The sequence below is a fragment of the Aythya marila genome (genome assembly GCF_965140915.1).
Source record: "Aythya marila genome assembly, chromosome: 4".
NCBI classification, from domain to species: domain Eukaryota; kingdom Metazoa; phylum Chordata; class Aves; order Anseriformes; family Anatidae; genus Aythya; species Aythya marila.
Genome location: NC_139045.1, coordinates 41,172,965 through 41,198,721, shown reverse-complemented (window position 1 = coordinate 41,198,721; position 25,757 = coordinate 41,172,965). Strand labels below are relative to the sequence as shown.

At 37.3% G+C, this 25,757-nt stretch overlaps 2 protein-coding genes across 4 annotated transcripts; one reads left to right on the top strand and one right to left on the bottom strand.

Annotated features, from left to right (window-relative positions):
* Positions 1 to 15,190, top strand: PLK4 (polo like kinase 4). The gene is made up of 16 exons (XM_082759351.1): positions 1 to 137; positions 488 to 583; positions 1,371 to 1,466; positions 1,559 to 1,673; positions 3,610 to 4,642; positions 5,768 to 5,868; positions 7,487 to 7,860; positions 8,788 to 8,892; positions 9,265 to 9,367; positions 10,190 to 10,339; positions 11,224 to 11,354; positions 12,080 to 12,171; positions 12,552 to 12,690; positions 13,748 to 13,888; positions 14,650 to 14,756; positions 15,070 to 15,190. The coding sequence occupies exons 1-16, from the start codon at positions 108 to 110 to the stop codon at positions 15,167 to 15,169; spliced, it is 2,913 nt and encodes a 970-aa protein (XP_082615477.1). The 5' UTR covers positions 1 to 107; the 3' UTR covers positions 15,170 to 15,190.
* Positions 4,094 to 25,740, bottom strand: MFSD8 (major facilitator superfamily domain containing 8). Of its 3 annotated transcripts, none has more exons than XM_082759354.1 (15): positions 25,549 to 25,740; positions 25,015 to 25,100; positions 23,968 to 24,011; positions 22,881 to 23,121; positions 22,481 to 22,594; positions 21,848 to 21,992; positions 21,176 to 21,234; positions 20,513 to 20,621; positions 19,405 to 19,539; positions 18,914 to 19,017; positions 18,562 to 18,818; positions 18,334 to 18,396; positions 15,062 to 15,165; positions 12,841 to 12,985; positions 4,094 to 4,186 (listed from the first exon to the last, which is right to left on the bottom strand). In XM_082759354.1, exons 1-13 carry the CDS (start codon positions 25,638 to 25,640, stop codon positions 15,163 to 15,165), a joined length of 1,452 nt encoding a protein of 483 aa, XP_082615480.1. In that variant the 5' UTR covers positions 25,641 to 25,740; the 3' UTR covers positions 4,094 to 4,186; positions 12,841 to 12,985; positions 15,062 to 15,162. The 3 variants fall into 3 exon arrangements, with proteins under 3 accessions (XP_082615480.1, XP_082615479.1, XP_082615478.1); XM_082759353.1 differs by having other exon boundaries at positions 4,095 to 4,186; positions 17,760 to 18,396; XM_082759352.1 differs by lacking the exons at positions 4,094 to 4,186; positions 12,841 to 12,985; positions 15,062 to 15,165 and having other exon boundaries at positions 17,004 to 18,396.
* Between the last annotated feature and the right edge of the window lie 17 nt (positions 25,741 to 25,757).

Below are 25,757 nucleotides of genomic sequence, written 5' to 3'. Positions count from 1 at the left end.
GAGGCGGGCGGCGGCGGGCGGCGTGAGGGCGATGGGGAGCCGCGGCCGGCGCCCCGGGGACAGCTCCTAGCGGCAGCCGGGCGGCGAGAGAGCGGCCGGACGGCGCCATGGCGACCTGCATCGGCGAGAGCATCGAGGTGGGCGGCCGCCATTTGCTGGGGGCGAGCCCCGGCTGCGAGGGGCGGCGGTGGCCAAACGGGGCCCCGGGGTAGCCGCGGGGGGGGTGTGGGGTGCGTGTGAGGCGCTGCGTGGCGCTGCCATAGCAGCGGGAGCCGGGGGCGGGCGGCGGGAGGGGCGGCGGGAGGCGGCCGCCCCGCGGGCAGGATGGTGCCGAGCGGGGCCGGGGGCGCCCTCCAGGTAGCGCCGCGGCAGGGCGGGGGCAGCGGGGCCGGGGGGCTGCCCCGGGGGGCTGCGGGGTGGGAGAGGGGTGTGAAGGGGAGCGGGGGGGGAGTGACAGCCGTGCCGTGCCGTGCCGCTTGCCTTGCAGGACTTCAAGGTGGGGAACCTCCTGGGAAAGGGCTCGTTCGCCGGGGTCTACAGAGCGGTGTCCCTGAAAACGGGCCTGGAAGTGGCTATCAAAATGGTAAGGCAGCCGGCACGGGGATCTCAACCCGCTCAGAGTTCTCGAGGGCAGGCTGCAGCAGGCTCTGTGTTATGGCGTTGGGCATTTGTGCCTGGTCACTCGTTTCTAGGTAACTGACGGTTAGAGGAGAGTTTCCTCCTGGAAGAGACAGCACCAGCAGAAAGACTCTATTGATAGTTAATACATTCCTATTAAAAGAGCTTGAGCTGAAAGACTCACTTCTGGCTGGACATTCAGCCCTGTAATTCTTATACTGAAACCTACAGCCACAAAACCTTAATTTAGATTTCACCTGGCTGGAGAGGTCCTGGACACACGTAAGAGCCTGCAGCCCTTTAACTTGTAAGAGTCTTGAAAAATTTCCCTGACTGCCAGCACAAACTGTTATGAAAGAAACTCATGTTTCACAGGTGTTTTGCTACATCTAATTACAGTTTATAATGCTTCTATTTGGCCACCTTTTTAATATAAACTATACTTAGCTTATCTGCCTGGCAAAATACGCAATAGATTTCTCTGCATAACTATTTCAGAAAGCTTTGCTATTAGTTTTAGTATTTAAAATATTCACACTTGTCTACTTCTGGACACTCGTATGTTCCAGTTTCTCTAAGGCACCTGCTCATGAAAAGCACCTAGTAGGCAATACTATGTGAAACCTTGCTTGTATTTCAGCATTTTCAGGCAAATGTGTTATGCATTGAATATTTAGAATTTCAAGTTCACCTGAAACTGATTTGTGTGGTCAGTCTTGCAGTACTTGAAAAGCATTGTGTTCTACTTCCAGATAGATAAAAAAGCCATGCACAAAGTTGGAATGGTACAGAGGGTTCAAAATGAGGTGAAAATACATTGTCAGCTAAAGCATCCATCTATACTCGAGGTAAGAATCATGTTTTTTGTAGCAATAACGGTATATGTGACTTGCTGTGTAGTCTACAAAATGTATTTTAATATTTTCATTTTCTTTTCTAGCTTTATAACTATTTTGAAGATAGCAACTATGTGTACTTGATACTTGAGATGTGTCACAATGGTGAAATGAGCAGATACATAAAGAACAGAAAGAAACCCTTTTCAGAAGAAGAAGGTGAGATTTTTTTTCTTTATACGTCACGTTGGCTTATTCAATAAATTTAATTGTACTGAAAGAATATTTACAATTGCCATCTTTATGAAACAATCAGCATAGCTTGAAATTTCATGAAAAGTAATCCAGGGATGAATTAGGACTATACGCATATTCACTCGAATGTCTGTACGCTTTTGTTTGGTTTATGCCATTTTACGCTAGCTTGTACTACCTGTTTTTGTCTTTAAAAAAAAAAAAAAAAAGCCATCAATATCTACCAAAAGGTAGTACTTCATACACCAAATTACTTTGAAATAGAGTTTAAAACTGGGAAATTCAGTAAAGGAAAACAGGCAACTGCATGTAAACAGCTATGTTTGCTTTGCATTGTGCCTCTTCACCTCAGTATTACTGCCTCATGTCACCAGTTGGAAAGCCTTCCAGATTCCAGTTCATCTTACACATTATTGTTGGAAACATTTGTTTCAAGACGTGTGTAAACGAAGAAAATGCAGTTAATTGTTTAAAAGTTGTTTGAAGGCTGAGTTAACAAGAAGTCCTGTATGAGAAGCAAGTATCCAGTTTGAGAATTATAGAATTCTTGAAGGACTGCAGCTGAGGAGAAATCCTGCTGTTTTTATCTGTTTCTTATGGAAGTCAGTGAACTAAAATAAAAAATCATATCTTACACTGAGAGCTCACTGTCAGTGTAATTTAAAAACTTTAAATTGGCTTTATTATTCTTCTGAGTAGTGTCTCACAGTCCTGTCCTGAAAAAAAAAAAAAAAAAGAATTGCATTTATGAGCTTACTCGTGTTCTATTTTCTTATAGCTGTCAGTGAGAAGATTCCCATTAGGACATGGATCACTGAAAGGCTAAGTGGGACAGTGCAGTTCCAAAACTTAAGGGACATGGAAGCATGCTGCTATGTGCAGTGTTTTAGGGTGCAGACAGACTTATTGTTCTGTCCTCATCTGATCTGGGTTCAGTGGTTAATACCTATGCCAGTTCCCAGAATTACCATGCTGATCTTTTTGTCTGGTTCTTCCAGTTTAGAAACTGATGGAGAAACAAGGAAACAAGTAATCTTATTCTGTGAAATTCCTAGATCACAGGACAGGACTAAAGAGGTGCTGTTACAGAGGCATCTGTTGAATTCAAGTCCACTCCAGCAAAAATAGTTCATCTGATGGTAACACAGGTCTGAAAGCTGAAAACCACTGGCTCAGGTTTAAAGAAGCCTCTTCGTTTGAGAAGAGCTTTCTAGTAATGTTTGTTGTCCTGCAGTGTCTGCCCCCTGCTAAGAGGAAGGATTGTAAATTCTTTGCTCTAGAAAGTGTGATTTTTACAATTACTGTAATTGCAACATCATTATAAATGATGCTGTTTCAGCCTGGGTGAGGTTTTATTTCTAATGTAATAGAGCAGAAAGATTATCCCAACATCATGAACATAGAAGACTGAGAAACTGAAATATTGGTAGCCTTGAAGGTTTGGGAATAAACCATCCAAGTTGTGTGCAGTATTTTATCTGCATGTAGTAATGATGCTTGATTTCTTGTATTTGTTTCTGCAAGTGGGAGTGCAACTTGAATTTTTAGCTTCTCAGAAACCTAATTTTAAGAAGCTTAGGCGAAATGAAAATATTTCCAGTCCTTCCTTACATCTTACATGTTTCTGTTATCAAAGCATCACATGGATTAATGCATTACAGAACATCCTTTTATGGACTGTCCTAGAACATAGTCATACTGAATTGCTCCAAGCAAAAGAGCAGAAAGTTGTTCCAATCTCATTAGTGTGATGCTTACAACCCTTATAACATCCTCACTTTAAAAAAAAAAAAAAAAAAAAAAAAAGGCAAGACCAATAGCAGACTTGAAAAGGTTATTTTCAAGACTTTGATTTCAATTATACTACTGAAGCATGTGTGTTTTCTTGTATTCTTGACAGCCCGCCACTTCTTGCATCAAATTATCACGGGTATGCTGTATCTTCATTCTCATGGAATACTGCATCGGGACCTCACCCTTTCTAATCTCTTACTCACCAATAATATGAACGTCAAGATTGCTGATTTTGGACTAGCAACTCAGCTGAAAATGCCTCACGAAAAGCATTATACCATGTGTGGAACTCCTAACTACATTGCTCCAGAGATAGCCACAAGGAGTCCGCATGGACTTGAATCTGATGTATGGTCTTTGGGCTGCATGTTTTACACTCTTCTTATTGGAAAGCCACCTTTTGACACGGACACGGTCAAGAACACACTGAATAAAGTAGTGTTAGCAGATTATGAAATGCCAGCCTTTTTATCAAGAGAGGCGCAAGACCTCATACACAAATTACTTCGCAAAAATCCAGCAGATCGTTTGAGTCTTTCCTCTGTGTTGGATCATCCTTTTATGTCCAGGTGCAGGTCTACGCGGAGCAAAGATTCAGGAACTTCAGAAGATTCCATGGACAGCGGAAACGCTACCATCTCTACAACCTTTACGGGCTCTTCCAGCATCAGTACCAGTGGTTGCTTGAAGGAAAAGAAGAAGCTGTTAGTGGGGCAGCCGCTGCCGAATAAAATTACTTTTTTTCCCAAAAACAAGAATTCCAGTAACATTTCATCTGTAGATGGAAGCGGTTCTTTTCATCAGTGGGGAATTCAGGGAAAAGAAATTGGCGTAACTGGCAGGGGAAGAACCATGCAACCTTCTGAAGAGAGACCACATTCGCGCTACCTCCGAAGAGCCCACTCTTCAGATAGGTCTGGTGCATCCCATAGCCAGACTCAAGGAATATCAAATATTGTTGAGAGATGTCACTCAATGGAACTGCTTTCCAAGCCTAGAGCAGGAACAAGGGAAAACACAGAATGCTTTTCACCTTCAAGCAGCTATACTGATGTGGGAGAAATATTTAAGGAAAAGACTTCTGGTAGTTCTGGTCCTTTTGAAGGGCAAATGTCTCCACCTGTGAAAGATCAACCACAGTAAGAATCATTTTTTATTAAGATGAAATGTAGAGCTGTCCTGTGTAAAGTGAATGTTTTTTTTTCCCCAGGTACTAGACTGCAGTAAGTGCCAAAAGTGTCTCTGCTTATAGCTTGAATACAAATATAAAGAGGGTGATAATTGATGCTGTTGCTAATGTAGAGGTTCACCTTCCCACTAGTCCATCTTAAAGTTCATAGATGCTACATGCCTACCAGCTGGATTGTAGCTTTCATTTATCCTGGTAATACTCCATTATTTACTTATTCCCATGTGCAGCAAGGTGAACACTTCATTCCCCACAGCAATTGTGGTAGGGCACCCTTTCTAATTGCTCGTTTTAGAAATACAGATTAGAGTAGAAGTCATTCAGAGTATGACTGCTAATGCATATACTTGCTGCTCTGGGGTTTTTCAGTTACTATGCCTTATACCTAGACAAGTTAAAAAAAAAAAAAAAAAGTTTAAGTACAAGTTAAGGGTTATAAAATGAGCAATGCTTTCTGCACTTGGGGTAAATACAAACAAAAAACACCTTCAAAGTTACTTGAAACTTAGTTATGTCCTTAGAAGTTCTGGATGAAAATCCTGGCTTCTTTCTTCATATCTGACAGGCTTTCCTAGCTCATGCAAACTAGCCCAGGTGTAAAATCTGCAAGGGATGCTAGGATGTTTGTGCGTGTTGGAGGCCTGAGCTTTGCTTCCTGTGCACTGCTGTGCAACTAAAATCCTCTGTTATGATAATGTTTTCCCGTCAGCGGAATGATGAAGAACATTTCCCTGTGTTTAATGTAAGAACTATTGCATATCCTAGTTCCTGCTTTCCCCTCAGTGTGAAGAAGTGGCAACTTTGTGTGTGGTCTCATTTGTTTTTCTTTTTGTAAAGTGTTTCAGACTTGATTCATACTAAAAATTAGAACAAACTTTCTATTACACTTGGAAATGGGTTTTTATGGATGTTCCCTGTGAAAGGAGAAGCAAGTTCTATGCTGTCTGCAGCTGCAAAATGCTGCCTGAATTAAACATTTTAAAGGTTGTGGTTTCTGCAGCTGCAACATCATAACTTTTGTTGTGCAAGTGTCTTTGATGTAATTTTGATTACATGCGTAACTTTTATTTTGCAGCTCAGATTATCTGTGCCCAATGAAGCCCCACCTTGGTTTGTTAGAGCAGAAGTCCCAGGCTGAAACAATGCAGCAGTGGCTTGGAAGCATGCAAACAAACGGTGCGTTACTAAGCGATTGTGTATTTTTGCACTCCAGTTATAGTTGTGTCCTGTAACTGTTTCTGTTGTTTTTCCAAATTTAGTTTCATTAAACTCATGATAGAAGCAATTGGCCAAGTAACTGTGATATTGGAGTAAAATGCTGGCATCCTAAATATAAGTGGTTGGATTTTAACAGAAGCCACTGCAGACACAAGACTTCCTTTGTGAAGGAAAAGCATGGGAGACCCTAAACTGACTTGTCACTGCCAAAAATTGACAGAGCTATTGAAAGAGGCAAAATGATTTCCAGCATCACTCATCTGTGAAATCACTCTAAAGCAAGAGCCATGCCATTGATAATATTTTGTTTTCTCTTTTGGACTAAGCTGTAATATTTTAATTTCCTGAGGTAGGAAATTCAGGAGGCTTTGTAGTTAGTTCTCCCCAAGCTGTTGAGTTGGTACAATGAGCTACATATAACTGCCTTCAGAACAGTGAAGAAATTCTATGTTGTATTTGAATGCTTAGCTTCCTAAAATAAGGTCATCTTTTTTTTTCAGTATTTCAGCAAAAAGTAAATAAGGCCACAAAGAGGGAAATGCAATTTTAGAACCTGCCCAAATTATTCAGTTTTGACCTGAATCACTTATATATATGCGACAGAAGATTGGCAGGTGACTCAAACTCTGTTAATTCAGTTGTGCAAATATGCCTTCAGAGAAAATGTGACCTCAGTGAATGAGAGAAGGATAATTAGGCTGCAGAAGGAGGGGTGGAGGAAAGGACAAAAGACACAGAAGGGAAGGAGGTGTTCTTCGTTACGCATCATATTACAACATTTTTTAGTAATGTAATTCAATCATAGAGCAATCATAAATCCATTCTGTTCTCTTTTGTTCTGATATTACTGGACTCCTTTCCTTTGTCTGTATAGGGAATTGGAATCATGACACATGGTCATGATGGAGTAATCCTACTTAATTTTTGGTCCCTCCTCAGCTGTTCTGCAACATGACAGGAGGAGTGCATTACTTGTTTGGGTGAGGCCCCTTTTGATATTTGGGCCCTTGTCCAAGGGCTTAAATATCAAAACTAGAGAAGTGGTTATAAGAAGTTTAAATATAAAAATAGTTGTTTTTTTTTGTTTTTTTTAAACAAGTGACTGGGGATAAAACACAGGTTTTGGAGTGGGAAGTTAACATTTGGAGCAATGAAACCTGGTTGATGTTAAAACACTCTGGTTAGCTAAGCTGAAACCTCAGTGAAACTTGGTGATTATCTGAATGGCAATGAAACTGGCTTTCAACAGATCAGTTATTGGGGAAGTATATATTTGAATTAGTGTTTTGTTTAGCGATGCTTTTGTGAGGTGATTTGGTGCATGTTAAGACCAAAGGCTGTCATAACTGAGATATAGTAACAGTTTAAAAATAAACACTGCAATTTTATAAGGGCTGATATTGATTGGTACCTACATGTAAGTCATAGCCTAACAATTTGGACTGATTACAGAAATCATTCTCTGCTTAAATAAGCCTTCTAACATGTTACTTTTAAAATCTTTTTTTAAAAAGTGACTTTTTCCTCCTTAGTAAGGCTCTTCAAATTTCCAATGTACTTCTTACAATGCTTTCAGGTCAGCTGAGACCATCTGCAGACCTAACTGGCAGCAGTAATGCACATGGAGGTTTCCAGTATCATGTGGATGTGCAGCAAGATGCATCAAGAAATGCATGGAACACCTTGAAAGATATCAGGAATCATGATGCATCCCTTGACATCCCACCACATTCTTTAAACCAGAGAAACCCAAAGAAATACACCTCTGAAGTTCTCTGCCAGTCTGAGAAAGTTCAGTCATCTTCGTGTGGCCTTTGGTCAACTACAGAACAAAACCAAGCATGGGGCAAGGAACCACCAGCATATCAGAAGCCTACACTGCGAAGTATAGTATTGCCTCTCAACGCTCACAGGCTAAAACCGATCAGGCAAAAAACAAAAAATGCAGTGGTACGTGTCAGTTCTTAGAACTAAAAGGATTTAATTTTTAAATAGTGTGAATCTCTTTAAAAATCAGTTAGAAAACCAGAAGCATTTCTTCTTCTAAAGATCTGTAATTACTTAAGATTATATGAATCTATATTACTAGTGATTAAATTCAAAATTATATCAATAAGATGCTAGTTCTTCTGGATATGGAATACTGCAACCTGGTGGCTACTTGTTGCAAATGTTGATGTTGCATTGCTTCTAGCTTACAAGCAAAGAAACTATAGGTAGACATAAGAAATATTAAGTGCATATATACTTCCTATAGTTCTAAACATCTGCACTGCTTATCTGTATAAGATACAAATTTAGACTTAAAATATTAAGATTTTAACTATGTCTGATACACTGAACATTTTTTAAGAACCGGGTAGATAACTGGATTAGAAATTAAAATAGTTTTGCTCTCCAATACTTGGATGTTTTTCTATAGTGCTGTTTCATCCCTAACTTGTGGGTGAAGAAGAAAGCAAAAGAAATTCTGTTAATCCTTACGGCTCACGTGATTTTTCTAGTTGGTCTGTTTCTGGTTCCTTCTGCTTTTTGTTCAGCTTTTTACAGTCCTGCTCACCTGTTCTCCCTTCTCCATTTCTTTTTCTAAAGAACATAATAGGACCAACTGGTGTTAGTTTGATTTGTCAGCTAACAAGCCACACCCTTGCTGACCAGGTTTATAACCTTGAGTCATGAAGAAGCACAGTTCTAATAGCCCTAGCAGTAAAAGTTATTGTAAGAGGTATTTATCAGTTTGCACTATATTCTAGAAATATTCTAGTCCTTATATTTTTAGAAAGCTGTGTTCATAAACTATTTGTAGAAAAAATGTTAGCTTAGATTGCCAGAGAGTAAGGCTTTTTGGTCTAACTTGTATTTCTTATTCTATTTTAGGTGAGCATTCTAGATACTGGGGAAGTGTGTATGGAGTTTCTAAAAGAACACCATTCACAAGAATTTGTGAAAGAAGTTCTCAGAATATCTTGTGATGGAAATGTGGTGAGACTTCTCAGATTCTTTATTGTAATATTAATTTCTTTCAGTTTTCTGTTGTTTAAATCTTTATTAACTTTCATTTTAGCAATTATTTGCTATGATTTACTGTTATAAATTATTTGTTTAGAATTGCAAATAGCCTCCTCCCCTGCACCCCCACCCCTGCTGTGGTACAGCCATACAGATGTAGGTAGCAAGCAATTATTTCCCAGCAAGATTGGACTTGACTTAGAGAACAGTGGAGTATTGCTGAAAACTGCAGCTGTTAAATAATCACTTAGTGGAATAGAACAGTTCATGGTGTTATTATGGTAATTAAACTGACGTATTTCCATATGAGTTGCAAATGTAAACACAATTCTTCCCTTTTTGTAGATTGCAGTTTATCATCCAAATGAAGGAAGAGGCTTCCTTCTTGATGACAGACCTCCTGCTCTTCCTGAAGACATCTGTATGTATAATTTTGACAACTTGCCAGGTAATGTGACATTTATTTTAAAACTATTACAAGTAATCTGATGCTTAAGTGGATCTTGTTTTGAGACTTACTAGCTTTTACCTGCTACTCAAATAATCAGGAGGATAAAACGCTTTTCAGAATAAGCTGAAAACTACAGTTTAAATGAATACTTTCCGCAAACTTCTGAAACTTGATGAGACTGAAGTCACAGGTTTTAAGTCATTTTATATTGAAATTATAAGGAGTCACTTGCCTTCTTTAAAGTGTAGTTTAAATGGACGCTTTCATATTCTGGTCATTCACATTGGAAGCTGTTTTAATCAAATTTTAAAAAACAACTTCAATTTGCATTTCGTAGTACTTATTGCATGGGGTGAGAAGGGGAAAAATACATATTTGAAAGCATTGACAGTGTTTAATCTAGAGAAAAGAAGAACAAACAAGCTAACTACAAATTCTTGAAAGATGAGCAGACTGCTCTACTAACTGGAGGTCAAAGACAAGTTTTATGAAAAGTTTTATGGAGGTCAAAGACAAGTTTTGAAGTCAGGAAACCAGCTGGACCATGTTATCTTCGTAAATGATGCATGCAGTGCTTTCCTCTATGTTGTTGAGGTTATGAACTATGGTAATAGAAGATACAGCTACTGAAGATGTAAACTTTTCTTAAAAAAAAAAAAGTTAGTGGAAATTGAATTCAGTTTCTTTAAGCATATTTCTGTGAATTATTTAAATGTTATTTATAGCCTTCATCTGTAAAATACGTATTTTTAAATTGTTTTCAAGCTGATATACAGTGTTTAATCTGACTGATAAATGTTTTAAAATTTTTTTTTTTAGAAAAGTACTGGAAAAAATACCAGTATGCAGCCAAGTTTGTGCAGTTAGTAAGAACAAAAACCCCCAAAGTTACCTTCTACACAAGATATGCCAAGTGCATGTTAATGGAAAATTCACCCACTGCAGATGTTGAAGTTTGTTTTTATGATGGTATGTATTCACTTTTGCAAGTGGTTATGTTATTAAAGCTGTACTAAAAACATTGCCAAACAAAGCTTCAGGTTGAAGAAAATACTAGAAACAAGACTTTACCACTTAGCACTTTGCCACATTCTAGCACTCACAGATGAATTTATTCATTAGTTTCTTTCTGCCTATCTTCTTCCTTTCAAAGGGAGTACATGACAGAAGTATTGCTAACCTACACCTTGTTACCTTTCATGAATTTGTTTCATTTCTTTGGATCTACTTTTGATAGTTAACCTACTTAATGAAAGGTGTGTCCATACATCAAGCGTTCCATTGTTAACTTGAGAAAGCGACTGTCTTCTCCAACTTTCTCTCCCTTGTTAATCCAGACAGCACTGACTATTGTTTTCTCACTATAGACCACTGTGAAATAGTTTGATTTGCCACATAAGTAGACATATGCACAGAATTTATGATTTTAAGAACAATTCAGTAACAGTTCTGTGATTGTGTAGAACGCTCTTGAAAGAATGTGTATCTTTAAAACCATATTAAATACTAATAGATCATATTGAACTGATTCTTGGCAGTGCTATTAGAGATGGCAATTTTGTCTCAGATTAACGCTTAAAAAGGCATTTGTTAATAGGTAGTGAATGCATCATTCAGCCTACGTAAGTAGTGATATTTGGTGAAAGAAAATGTTCCACTAACATCACAGTCCCAATTTAAGTGGCATTTGTTTCTGCTAGATGCACAGAGCTTAACCAGGAGCAGTTCTATTGTTGTAGTAATTCTTCTGTCAGTGAGTCACATTTTAGTAGAGTACAATGTAACGGTGGGGATTTCTATTTCATAGATACTAGCATTTTATACAAATCAGACTAGAAAATCCTTTTTTACAGGAGCAAAGATACACAAGACAGCTGGTATAACTCGTGTGATTGAAAAATCAGGGAAATCCTTCACTTTGAAAGGAGAAAGTGAAACAGGTTTGAAGAAGGAAATACAAGTATATATGGATCATGCAAATGAGGTAAATGGTTTTATATAGCCCTTTCAAATGCTAAGCAACCTTCTGAAGATTCGTTCTTTCAGAAATCTGCCTCAAATGTTGCTTTTCATGTTTTTCCTTTATGGTGATAAGAAGAATGGTTGAAGTGCTTTTGGTAGTGGTGTGTTTTAGGCTGTTTCTTTTTATGAAAGAGCAAATATCAGTGTAGTGGTAACACTAACACTGCCTCAAAGGCTGTTATAGGAAATTCTTTACTAGAGTGTAAAGCAGGTTTGCCTGCTTAGTGGAAGGTTTAAACAGGGCAAAGCTGTTTTAAGTGATTTTTTTTTATTATTTTTTTAAAGAGGTGACAACTGCCAGGTGCTTAACTGGTCTACTTGCTATGCCTTCTCATGTTTCATGTCACCCAGTTAGCAGTCACAAGAGTCTTGAACTTGGGAAATAGTAAAAATTTCCAATTCTGCCTTTCTTTTGTTCTGTTTGCTGGAATGGAATTCAGGAGTCTGTTGTTCCCCTGTCTATTCCTGCTAAAAGAGGAGGAGCTGTGGTTATTACAAGTAAGCCCAGATACGCTGAAGCTACTGGGGGTAACAGTAATATAGCTTTTTTTTCTAGTTGCCTTTGCGTTCATGGTACATACAATACAGCTATTACCAATATTCAGTACCATTGGAAAAAGTATTTCTATGTGTAGGCAGTCAAACCCTTCTCAGTTAAAAACTTTAACAAGCTCTTTCTAATTCCAGGGACATCGTATATGCCTTGCACTGGAATCTGCTATTTTGGAAGAAGAAAAAAGGAGTGAAAGCGTTCCGTTTTTTCCAATAATTGTTGGAAGGTAGTGTTTTTGCTAGTACATATTTACACACTTGCATATTCCTCCTAAGCAGCCTGTTGCGGCTAATGTTAGCAGAAGCCAGGGTTGTTTAGCAGAGGCTCGTAGTCATTAGCAAGATAATCATCAACTTCATAGCATGTATAAAAGATACTGTTTTGGACCTGCATACCCTTCTTTTGATACTAAGATAAAATATACTTGTGGGTTTAGACTAAACCAGGCTAACAAATACCATGTGTAAAAACAAGTCTGCAGATGACTAGTGTTCTCAAGTGCTTTTCATTCAGTTAACCACAGACTGTACAAAGCAAGGTCTCCTCACTTGTTACTTTAGACCCTTTTGGTAAGACCTCTTCACATTTGTTTCATTGTTTTTCCAGAAAACCTGGCAATACTGAATCGCCAAAGGCTCTAGTGCCTTCATTGTTGGACAATGCAAACTGTTCAAAAGAAGTTATGGCACTGGATAGGAATATAGCTGCCAGTTCTACTCCAGTTCAGACTCCAAACTGTACTCCTGTAAGTATACAAGAACAAATGGAGACTGCTGTCCAGCAGGAAATGAAACATTGCTATTTTATTTTCATATAATTATATTTGTATAGATGTATGCCTTTATTAACTGTTTGAGCATGCTGGCTAGAAGTGTTTGTTTTGACTTTAACTAACCTGAGATATCTGGAATTAAGATCATCTGAAAAGTCCATGTCCTCCAAAACTTTGTCAACGCCGTCTCCTGGGAACATTGCTTGACAATTGCATACTTGTGTTACGCAGAACTGTCTTGAATTTGGAGGGCTCTGTGTCCTCAGGCCTGTATATCAAATGGTAGTCACAAAAGATATGAGCACTTGAGGCTATCGATCTGAAATCAAGTGTTAATTTAAAAAAGGCCAAATGTAAACATATGAATATACATATAGCCAATAAGGCTTTTTGTGCAGTTTGATCAATTTGTTTGGAAGACCTGCCAAGCTTCAATTGCTGCATCACAGTCCCAATAAAGCATTCCTAGCTGAATGAATTCTATTAGTCTTAGCACACTGAGTTTGTATGAGCTTTGCTTCCTTGAATTGATGTGCACCCCTGTTCTTTGATTGTTTAATGCACATGCTTTATACAGAATCTGCCAGTTTTCACTTGGCTGAAACGAAGCTAGTAACAAAAATTCCTTCAGGCTTCAGCACTAGTATTGATTTTTACGCTGAGTTAATATTAAGCTTCACCAGATTTCTAACTTATCTTCAGGAAAATTGAATGCTGAAACTGCACAGGGTTTTCTGCTAATCAAACACAGAAAAATAGATTTTTAAATAGGAAGTCTGCTTAGGGAAAGCCTTTCCTCTGTGAATACAGGGAATCAGTGGAAAAACTGTTGTAATACAGTATGGAGGAAGTCATGAAATCCTGCAGGCTTTTTACAATATAATGGTGTTAAATGAAGCTTATAGACTAAATCTTTCTGTGTATAGGAAAAGATTAAGGAAAAAAAGATAGCAATTAACCACTATAGTTAGTACATAATCTGTTGGCTTTAATACTAAGGCTGCTAATACCGTGTGTTTCTGGGTTTTAGGTGGTGTCATATGAAAAGTCCACATTTATGACTAATGCTGCTGAAGCTACGTGCTCTTCCATTCATCAGACAGAATGCAGCCCAAATTCAGCCCAACTTTTAAAATCTGTCTTTGTGAAAAATGTTGGTTGGGCTTCGCAGGTAAGGAATTAATACCAAAATTCCAAATAAGTATGTTAGGTAAATGCTATGGTGAACTACTTAAGTATAAGAAACCCAAGTAATAGTTCAGTACTTCTGTTTTATGTGTCATAAATTTCCTATGATGACTACTGCCTATTTGAGTGCCTTCTGTCATGTTAATTTCCCTCAAGAAAAAAGCTGAAGCTGTTACAATTTTAGCTGTTCAGTACGTAGCAGTAAAGGTGCTATGGTGAAGTGGTTTTTAATGGAAATGTACGGGTCCTGTGCAAGGTGACTGAATCTGCCAATGCAGCAGGAAAAGCTGTTTTCTGATACACAACTGTTTCCTCTCTCCTTTTCTGTGGTACCAGATTTAGATTTAAAAAATGTTCTCTGCAATCCAGATACAGAAATCATGCTATCCTAACAAAGGAACAGTTTAATTTATATTTAAACTTTAAAATGTATATAAGTGTGAACTCGAACAAAATGGTCCTTCTGTTTTATGTTCAGTAATTCTCTGGTTAATTAGAGTGGTTAATTAAAGATAATTCTTTAACTCAATGAAAAGGACATTAGATCTGAACATCTGAAACTTGAGGAATGCTGGTTCTTGAAACTGTAAGACTACTATTTACTAAGAAGTAGTATACATATAATCACTGAAAGAGTGGCCTAGATACCGAAGTGACTTCAACTCAGAACAAGTTTCAGCTTTAATAGGATAATTCTAGGTGTGCAATCATGTCCACAAATGACACTGCAACTTGTCTCGTTAGCTGACCAGTGGAGCAGTATGGGTTCAGTTTAATGATGGATCCCAACTGGTAGCCCAAGCAGGTGTTTCTTCTATCACTTACACGTCTCCGGATGGCCAAACAACTAGGTGAGTCTTGTTACTGCCATAAAAATAACTCAGTCTGCTGTCAGTTTAAGACTCTTTAACCTAAGGTAAACTTCATAGTTGCTGTTCTTTTTTAATTATTATTAAAAGTAAGAATGCACATTTCCCAAATTGTTTTAATAAATATATGATCAAACAACTGTTTTCCATGTTTAACATACCTATAAATAATAACTTTAAAATAATTTATAATGTAGTAATTTAAAACAGATAAGTTTTTAAATACTTACACTGTCCTTAAGTAAAATAATTTATTGCAAGCATCTAAACTTTGTATTCTTATTTACCTTTGTAGGTATGGGGAAAACGATAAGTTGCCAGAATACATCAAAGAGAAGCTGCACTGTCTGTCTTCTATTCTTGTGATGTTTACCAATCCAGGTGGTCCTCACTGATAAAAGCAAAGCACATGTTGGGGCACAAAGCTTAATAAAATCACTCACTGATATTAAAGTGACTGATTTTATTCAGCTTATCCAGAAATTCTTCCAAAAATTGGTTAAAAAATAGGAAAGGAAGGGTTGCTGTGTTTATGTAGCAAATTGCTTGTAAAGTATCTTACAAAGTATTTTTCCGCAAAATGATGGATAAATTTGCTCAAGCAAGACCTTGAGCAACTCAGTTCTAAATGACCTCAACATCTTGGAAATAATCTGAATCTATTGTATTTTTTCTTTCCCCACTGCTTACTCAAATGCTAAAGATTAAGGAAAATGCATCTGTGCTGTTGAAGTGTTTGTATTTGTAAATAACTTGTATTTTTATGTCTTACAAGTAATATATGTAAATATGTACATGTTTTATAACTCCGTTTTTATTTTTGTAGCAGCAGCTTTTAATTTCCCTGCACAAGCATTTTATACCAAAAAAAAAAAAAAATAAATGCAGTGGTAATTGTCTAGATCTATTTGTTTGGTATTCAGTGTCACTGAGAGCCTTTTCCTGTAAGTAGTAAGTTCAACTCTACCAGAAACTGATGTAATACTTTAAGAGCATCATTGGTTGGGATTTTAGGGATGTGTGAAGCTTGGGGCAAGAAAGTATAAAACTGTTGCACAAAGTATCTTCTAACAGGTAGAACTTGTTAAAATTTGCACAGTGATTTAATGTTTTACCTCTGCAGTAGAGATCACTGAAATATGTTCATAGGAAAGCAAATTGCACATGCTGTAGTTACCACTCAATTTGTTACTTTATAGGAATTTTAACTTCAGATACTTTTATCTTATGCATTAAGGACCACACTATTAGAGATATATAACAAACTGAGGAGCATTAAGAGAAACTGAAAGTATTTAACTTCACCTGTGCTGACATTTCTGCTTGTATCAACATACTTTTGTAGAATGACAGTATGGTGAGAGTTTAACTCTTAGAAGTCTTTGATAAATGTGTACACATGCATGTAAACACATCCTTTTCAGATTACATATTAAATATTTTAAGTGTAAAACCCTTGACTTCAAGTACCAAGTTATTCTTGATGAGATAGGGACTGGCACTGAATATTAACAACTTACAATATCAATTATCTGCAGTCTAGGCATAATATATAGTTTTCATGTGCCAACTAAGTTGATTAAGTCATCAATACTAGAATGTGAGGTGACACAAAGGGTTAAGAAAGGGATCAGCTACTTTGTGAAGTATGACTGTTACATGCAGTTAGATTAGTGTTAACCAGATATCAAAACCCCTCAGGCCCTCTTAACAATACAAATCTTTTGTAAGACTTTGAGGCTGATAATTTATAACAGCCATACACCAAATTAAACAACAGACTGGGGAAAACACAATTGTGTCCTTGCTTTCTTGGTTGAGCACTGTATGAATATACCACTGTTTAGAGATACTACGTTCCCCAAGTATTCACCAAGTCCAGTTTTATCATTAACCCTTTATAAAACATTTATTATGCCTTAACCATTAGTACAAATGGAGTTGGAGAACATGAAATGCTAATCCATGCTAGCTCTTTTGAAAACTCCTGCTAGACTCTGGTTTCACATGTCCACAGTAATTTCTGCTTGCTGTAAGTGCTTCCTCTTAGAGCTTGTTTCCACCACTATAATACAGTGGTTGTGGTACTATTTGTTATGAACTAGATTATTAAAAAATGCTCACTTTCTTGAAAGAGAGTTAAAGAACCAAAGTCTTCTACCAGCCTGGAATTGTAGAGCAATAAAGTAGGGGGGAAAAAAAAAACAACTTGCCTTCAGTCAGTACTGAAAAAATAATCTTTTAATTCAGTAGTCTTAGTGTTTTAACAGTTAGTTACATAGGAATAATAAATAACATTTAATTCAGTAAGCATCAAATACTAGATATGTTAAATAGCAGCTTTTATTGTTACTGGAGGTTTTTAGATCTTCCAGTAGTATTGAAACAGATCAGCTCATACAGATAGAGTTAGGCAACATTATGAAGAATTTTTTAAAATAAAAATATTGAATGATCCAAATGTAAATTATTTCTTACACGATATTATCAGGAAAACTCTATAGCTAGTAGTTAACATGCAAGGAGACATTAGCTTCCTCCTTTTTACTTAATTAGCATGAGCAGTGGTTGCTCATATAGGAAATGAATGCACTGTTCTCAGATGACAACAGAAGCATAAACTACCATGCTTAGTATTTCCTTTTATAGTAAGGTTAAGAAAAGCTGTGCATAATTTACTTTGTGCACGTTAGCCTTCTTGCTATAAAAAGGCATTTAACAAAACAGTAGACAGTAGGAAAAAATTGCACAATTTACTGTAATTCAAGTAACAGTCATGGAGGCTGTGATTTTCAATGGCTCTTAACCAACTGAAGTACCCAAATCCCACATAAACTACTTCTATGAAGTAGGCACCTACCTTCCTCTATAGTTCTATCACACTTCACTTGAAATCCTCACACTGATACAAGGTTCCAAAGAAAGACATTTTGTATGAACCAGTGCTTTCACGCTAGTAAACAAAGCATCAGAAGGTTCACTTACGTAGTGATGTCTCCATAAAAAGTGCATGCTGCTCTACTCATCTTGTAGTTACAAATGAATTATTAATCCTGATTCACAGAATCAAGACAATGTTTCACTTCTTTCTGAAAAGGATGCACTTAACCTGTCACCTTCACAGCTGCACTCAGTACACAGGTGCATGTAAACACTTCAAACGTGCCATTGTACTGGTTCAACTTCTTCATATCCTTCCTCTGCTGCTGGAAAAGCAGAATACAAAAGCTCTGTTGCAGCGAGTATAACCATGGATTAGGATATGGCCAAACTACGTGCTCTGTCACTGTGTAAGTACAGGTTCTTATCTCACAGCCAACAAGGTCAGTGGTTAGGCACTCCTCATTAAAAACTAGTAATAAGCTATAATTTCTGGGTTGGTTTTACTCCGTCGTTCCTTATTTATTTAACAATTCTCTTCTTGCATCCTTCCATACCTAACAGAAAAGGCAATAAGCCTCTTGTATACTATCTCCAAGACTAAGAGAGAAATTATGACTACTCCACAGATTAAGCTAAATGCCCAACGTGGCCCCAGGTGAGTGTATATTTGGCTCACAAAAACAGGTCCAAGTATGCGTGCTCCACTTCCAGAGGCAGTTAACCATCCCATGTAGACACCCTTTAAAAGAGCAAAAGTTTATGTTACACAGGAATTTGACTAGCCAAGAATTCCCACCAATCACCCTAAACAAACATTACTCCCACCAATTATCCTAGAAACGTGTTTGTCAATCACTTGTCTTTCTGAAACAAACAAAACAAACTGTTTAGGCATCATGCTTACCTGAGGTTTTGGGCCTAGAAGTTTTGAGTATAAAGTGTAGGACATGACATTACAAACTGGATAGCCCAATCCTATTAGTATGTCAGAGCTGATATACTGGGCCAGGTAGATCATGGGAGTATTCAGGCACCAGGACTGTGTGACAGGGCAGCCTACAGGCTCTGAGTGGTTGGATGGAAGCTGCATTGCTTGCAAACTCCAGAAAGGTATCACCATTTCACTGGAAATTGTTTGAGGAATAGAATTGTTCTTTATTTCTGTAAAAACAAGTAATACATGCCACTAAGAAAACAATAAAATTAAAAGCGTTCAATAAAGCATTATGACTAGCCTAGCACAGCTTGAATTTTACCTTGCCATTGGATATTTGGTAGTTTTTTCCCCCAAGGCAGTAAGATAAAGAATCCAATTAAGACGATCAGTAAGCCTCCATGGAGTATGGCACGCTCACCAGTCCTATAAAAAAAAAATTAAATTCCAATAAATATACCATTTAGTAAAAGTTTAATTTTTAGAGGTGTTAATGACACAGCCAATTAGTTCATTGAAAAGATGCCTAACCAAAATACCTGCAACAAGGACGGCAAAATCACAGTGACTTCAAACAAAAGTTTTTCTTGTGACCCCAGAATGAGACACAGAGAAGGAAGGGGCTCATGTTACCAGAACAAAGAGTAACAACAGCATCATGCCTCTGTCAAAATCAGGATACTTCACTGTCATAGTATACCCAAACTCATTAACAAGTAAGAGATTTAGGTAATGCAGATTTGGACTTGCTAGAAAACTTTTCAGACTTAGCTAATATAAGTACCAAAATTTCAATAAAGTCCAAAAACTTACCTTTTAGATAGCATTTTAACCACCATGAAAACAGTAACTGATTCAACGCCAATCACACTGAGGATTATTCCATTATAAAAAACAGCTTTTTCCCTTGTCCAGGAATACATATCCATCGTCAGTGGAGTAGCTATGCTAAATCGACAAAATTAAAGTAAAAAAAAATATTGTCATACATCATTTATTAAAAATAAATCCACTAGACCAGATTCAGAACTGCATTACAACAGCCATATTCTGAAGCATCATTAATATATTTCAGATAGTTCACAAAATGATGATGGAATTGAAGCGAAGCAAGAGTTATGCTTTGACAGAAAGACAGGGAGAAAAAATTGGGCCCTGTGAATGTAAAAATAATGTATATTTATATTAACCTATCAGTCACTAGGAACTCAATTTTCTAAAAAATTAAAGCAATTAAGACAGATGTACTGTTAAAATAAATGTTAGTTAGAACTCAAAAATTTGTAAAATAAATCCCATATCCTCTAAGTATTTCATAATTTCCAAAAATTAAATATTCTTTGGTCTAAGTTTTTTTCCCCACTTATTTTCTTAAAGAAAATGAGTGAATAACTCACCTCTACACATAAAAGTTACGTACAATAGCGTATTTAAGAACATAAATGCATTAACTGTATCAAAACAATTGTTTTAATTATCACTGACATAAGAGCTTTGCTGGAGCTTTTGGAGCATATGAGAATCATACTAAGAAACTACACAACGTTAAAATAGGAAGTATAGAACCAAGTACTCAAATGAAGACACAATTTTCTCTGAAGGTATTAGGTAGTCCAAGTTAGGCAACTGGTTTTTAACAGTTAAGAAGTTGAGGATGTGTGTTTGTGTCCATTCAAAAGCTTTTACATTAACGTTCCACATACCACACTGTGCCACGTATTTTTGGTTATTACTGTGCTTTAACTCATTACGGTGTTTCAGTATACAGCAATTTAATTGCTTATGGTTTTGGACTTATAAACACTTCTATTTATGAAGAGTATGATGAAGTAAATGAGTTTAACAGAAGAGCCTTTACATGAACACACTGTCCAATCACATTATATGTCAAAGTATTTTAAGCAAAAATAGACAAACTTACGTTTCAAAGACAGCAAACACAAACAAGATGACAAAGAAAAGAAAATTCATTGCTACCACAGCAATATGGTCAACATTTCCTTCTGCATCCTGATCCGGAACACCACTTTCTGCAACAAAACAAAAAAATAACTTTGTAAACTAATCTTTTTTTACACTATCACCTATTACAGACATTAATCACTTCCTTACTCTATTAAGTATTTAACATGCAGTTTGGTGGGCAGTTAGGCAGATGTGTTTTGACAATGTTTTTCAAATCCAAATTGGAATTGTTGAAACTCCCATTTTTTTGACTATGAGAGAAAATTATTTCCGAATTGGTTATACCGTCTGCTGGTCCACTGTAATACTAGGACCGACAAGTCCTTAGTAGTGGTAAAATAAGCAACCTGTTCTCAAGATATTTACAACGGAAACCAAACCACTTGCAATTCTTCTTGCTAGGTCAAAAGTACACAGCAGTGTAAATACCCACATGACAATGGAGGCTTTGTTCCTCTAACCTGGGTGTAGCATTTTCATAAATAAAATCATAGAATTATTTAGGTTGGAAAAGTCCTCTATGATCATTTGGTTCAACCTTTAAGTTAGCACTGATACTTAGCTTTAAGAAAGTATTTAGAAAGTGTCATTTGGTAAGCTTGAAATAAAACATAGATACCTTCTCCTTCAAAATTGATACTACTGCATTGCCGTCCCATGTCATCCACTCGATGCTCTCTAGAAATTTACAACTGTTATCATTAATACACATATTTATTTGCTCTATTACTAAGTATACTTCTAAATGGCATAATTTTATATTCTAATTATTCCCAGCATCTTTAAGTATCACCTGTGTAGTCTACATTTGGCTGATGTGACCACCACCATCTTTAAAAAAGGAAATACTACGTTGGGAGAATACTACATATCTCTGTGCCTCTGTCCCATCCCCTCCCTCCCTGCCACCAGTGGAGCAAAGCACAAAAATTCCCTCAAGATTTCTAAAAGGAAGACAATGACAGTGAGAACCCTGTAAGCAACCTAACCTTAGTTCTCTTTAAAGAAAAAACGTGCAGAAACTATCATCACTAAAAATCAAGGTTAATAATCTAATAGCTTTCTTTTCCATGAATTTATACTCTAGCCATAGCTTCACTATGATTCACTTACCAACATAATGAAAAAGATCTGTATTACAGAAGGCAAAAACTCTGAAGTGATAAGAAATAAAGATTTATAGTTTTAGCACTCCAGATTTCAGGCTTAGTACTCCTTCTAAGCAATGCAATATTCATTACCTGCCAACACTTAAATCAAGGTAGAATTGCTCTATTTCTATCTTGATTACCTGAACACGGCAAAGATGAGAATAATGTTAATAATTCCTAAAAGAGCTCCAAATAAAACTGGTGCTGTATACATGTTCAGCTGAAGATCAATTAATTTCCATGTTACTCCTTCTTCTCCAATAAGTGTAAAACATGTCTGAAAAACTTAAAAACAGACATATTAAGAAAATCGTGAGAATCACTAAGAAAATACAACACAGAAAAAACATGTAAGACTAGATAATCAAAGTTCTAATTGACAACTAAAGTATTTTACCTACCTTCTGATATCTTGAGAAATCTGTTCTAAATAAACTCTCAGATGCCAGTGGGATCTCAACTAACCAAAATACTTCTTGGTTACATATAAATATACTGTACACGTAATAACATGACCCATAAAGAACTGAAATTCAATTCTGAGTGTACAATTGATTTTCTTGACCATGCACAGACAGTTGGTTTACATTTTTTTATTCTTCCTTCTAAATGGAAAGCGTTGGTTCTGGAACAAGAGTATTGCTCCTGCAGTGGCAAGCTACAGGGACCATTTAACATATGGTCACTGAGAATTCCTACTTCTGATGCCCAATTTTAAAGAATATTAGAGGAAAGCCCACTTTAGAGAGGTGAAGTAGTAAGAAATGCTCTACCTGGTCCTAATATGAAGCCTATTGCTTGGCAGGCACTGGTATTGGCCATGGCACTTGTTCTTTCTGTAAGGGAAGTAGCACCCGCAATATATGACCGAACTACAGCCACATTTCCTTAAAAAGAAAAAACAAAAGTGTTCCTGTAAATACTAAGTTATATTGTTAAATTCGACAGTTACATTTATTTTTTCTTATTTTGCAAGAACATAAAACCCAGCACTCCCTCCCATATTCATATACACTGAAAAATTACACAGCTTTATAATAAACTAGTATTGACAAACTCTTTCCTTTGCTTATTCACATAATGATAAATGAGGTACAAAAACACCATGTTAACTATCTTATATGAGATGCAAAACTTAGTAATTTTCGGAAACGTCAATTCTGCCGTGGTTACCTGCTCCAAAACCCACAAGAGCACGTGCAGTCAGCATATAGTATTTGTTGTGTGAAGGAGGTACATGGACATAGGCATAAAGACAATTAGCAGCTACTGAAATTGCCGTTGAAACAACAAGAGGTTCTCTCCTTGGCCTGTAATTGGACCATACGCCGAACAGGGGAGAGGCAATCATTTGGCCAATGCTGTACGAAGCTATAATCCATCCCAAGAAACTTCCATCTGCTGTTGGATCAATCTGCAAAAACAAATGAAGCAACTGTATGGGTAAAATATTACAGATTTTTATAGTATCAGCAAAACCAATTTAGAATCAGTGCCTGAAATACCTAAGACTCTGCACTGTATTTCTGAGAGTATATGGCAGTGTCAAACATAAGCTGAACAAGTTAGCATATCTTTGTGGCATTGTGCAGCACTATGTAAATATGTTCTTCTGGGTCTCAGAAGCTTTCACGTAGTATTTTGTCTGGGGCAACAGACCCTGGCTAATTGTCTACAAACTGTACAATTTCAGCAGTAAAATCCTAGGATAGATTAAAATACAGTTTTAGGGATTTTTTTTTATGTCACTTCTGACAAGAAAGCAACAAAGAAAAAAATAAAACCACTACCCAGGTACACATTTTAATAAAACCACTACCCAGGTTCCCTATTTACAACTATCAAGAAGGCCTGTGTACAACAATCCTGCACGTACAGAGCAACTTCTAGCTTCAGCTTCCTTTTTTTCAAAAGGCAAACAAGCCTTATGTATTGTGTTTTCACACTACACATGCATGCACATAGAGATTTCTATTGATTTTTGATTTTATTGATTATTGATCAATGAACAGTGAAATAATATTGGAAAACCAAACGTTTCTGAGTTACGTTGTACTTTTATGAATTCAGTAAGTAACTGACAGATTTTACACAACAGTAAAAGCTGTCTTAGCAGACGGCAAAATAAAGACCTCAGTATAACCACATAGTTCCCCATATTATACCTGTTCCTCAATAAAATACCAAGTTTTATACCACATAATTTCTGAGCAAGAGTTTTGTCTTCTAATTAATTTAAAAAATGGTAACATTTACAAACCTTTTGTAGATACGGCCACACAGACATAATTACAATTGAGAAACCTGCAATACAGTAAAAACATAATCAAAGTTACTTTGTTTGCCATGTGTATGAGTAATACCATTTACTGAAGCAGCTACTACAGACACATTCTTCTGCTACTAGGTATATGATAGACAATGTATGAGTCTGCCACCTCAAAAAAATACATATTATGTGCTCGCGTGAAGAGTAATCATTCTTCCTGATAGGAGCCACTATTTTTTAATAGGACATTGTATAGATGCATACATGCTAAACAAAAAACTCTTATGAAAGGAATACTGATGCACCAAGCAAACTGCAAAGAATTTTTCCTCCCAATTGAAAGACTACAAGGTCCCCAGAGTAAAAAGAATTTCTTCACACACAAATATAATTGTACTAAATAATTTTTAATACATAAAATGAAACAACAACAACAAAAAATCACTGAAATATCCTATGATTCATATGATCATTTCTAGGTGCACATAAAATCACTAGAAGGCAAAAATCAACAGAACTCTTACTTCAAGGGGCAGCTATTTAGGACTAAAACAGTAATTTGCTCTGCAGTGGAAGTACAAAATTCCTTAAGCGAAAACACATCCTGACATGTATTTTGAAATAGATAACATGCATTCCCACAGAGATCTTAGCACTTCAGAGCTAAGCATTACTTCTATTTTAATTCCCTAGAAGTTTTTCTTTGGGTGATAAAGCATGACCTTTTTTTTGTTGGTTCTGAGTCATAACCTTACTCTGCCACTACTTTCTACCCCCAACGATTACAAAGCCAATAAAACAGAGTTAGGTAACGTCATTCATTCTCAAAACACAGTATTACTTATTTTATCAAACGTAACTTTGTTTGATTTACTAAAATTATCTTCTCTTTAAAAAAATAAATCACAACATACACATTTTTATGAGTATAAAGAACAGTAGCATTAAAGGAGCTAGTTGAAAACCAGACAACCCTATAATTTTCAAATCAGACCATATTAATTAAACAAACAACAAAATTCTTCCACGTTTACTCACCTACACTACTGAGAAACATAGTAAGATACATGATCCAGATGGACCTCCACCTGCTTTTATAATGCTCCTGTGTTTCCACAACATCCCTGTTTTTTGAGGGCAAGAGAGAAAGAATCATTATCAAGTTCTCTCAGGACACTGCAATCATGTTTCACAGACATCGCAGTACAACTGCATAAACTGCTTTTCAGTCTCATACAGGAACGGACTCCTACACTGAAAAAAACATGATTTTAGAAGCAAACACATTTTTCTCTGACAAACACTACACTGACAGAACGTAAAGCCAAACAGAACTGCTGTCAGGCACCGCTGTGCTTGAAAGCGCTACCCGAAGAGAACTTTACCTAGAGAGAACTTGAGCGCTCCAACCTGTGCACTGGCACACAGGAGCACTACAGACCCCGCGTGAAGCCTTTACCAACTGCGCATTAAACCGCAACACCCAGATGTCCTCTCACAGAACCGTGACTTCAAGCCAGAAGAAAACAACAACAACGCAGCCGAGCTAGGACGGCAGGAAAGAGCCCGTACCTGCTCTCCTGACCCTCGTCCTCCTCCTCCTCCTCCTCCTCCTCTCCGGCTCTCAGCAGGGGCTCCTGCCCCTCTGCCGCCGCCGCCGCCATGCCCGCCCGGTGCCGCCGGGACCCGCCTCCCCCCTCAGCCACCGCCGCCTGGCCGCGGGTGGGCGCTGCCGGCCGGGCGCGAGGCCCCCAACGGCCGCCAACGGCGCCGGGCGCGAG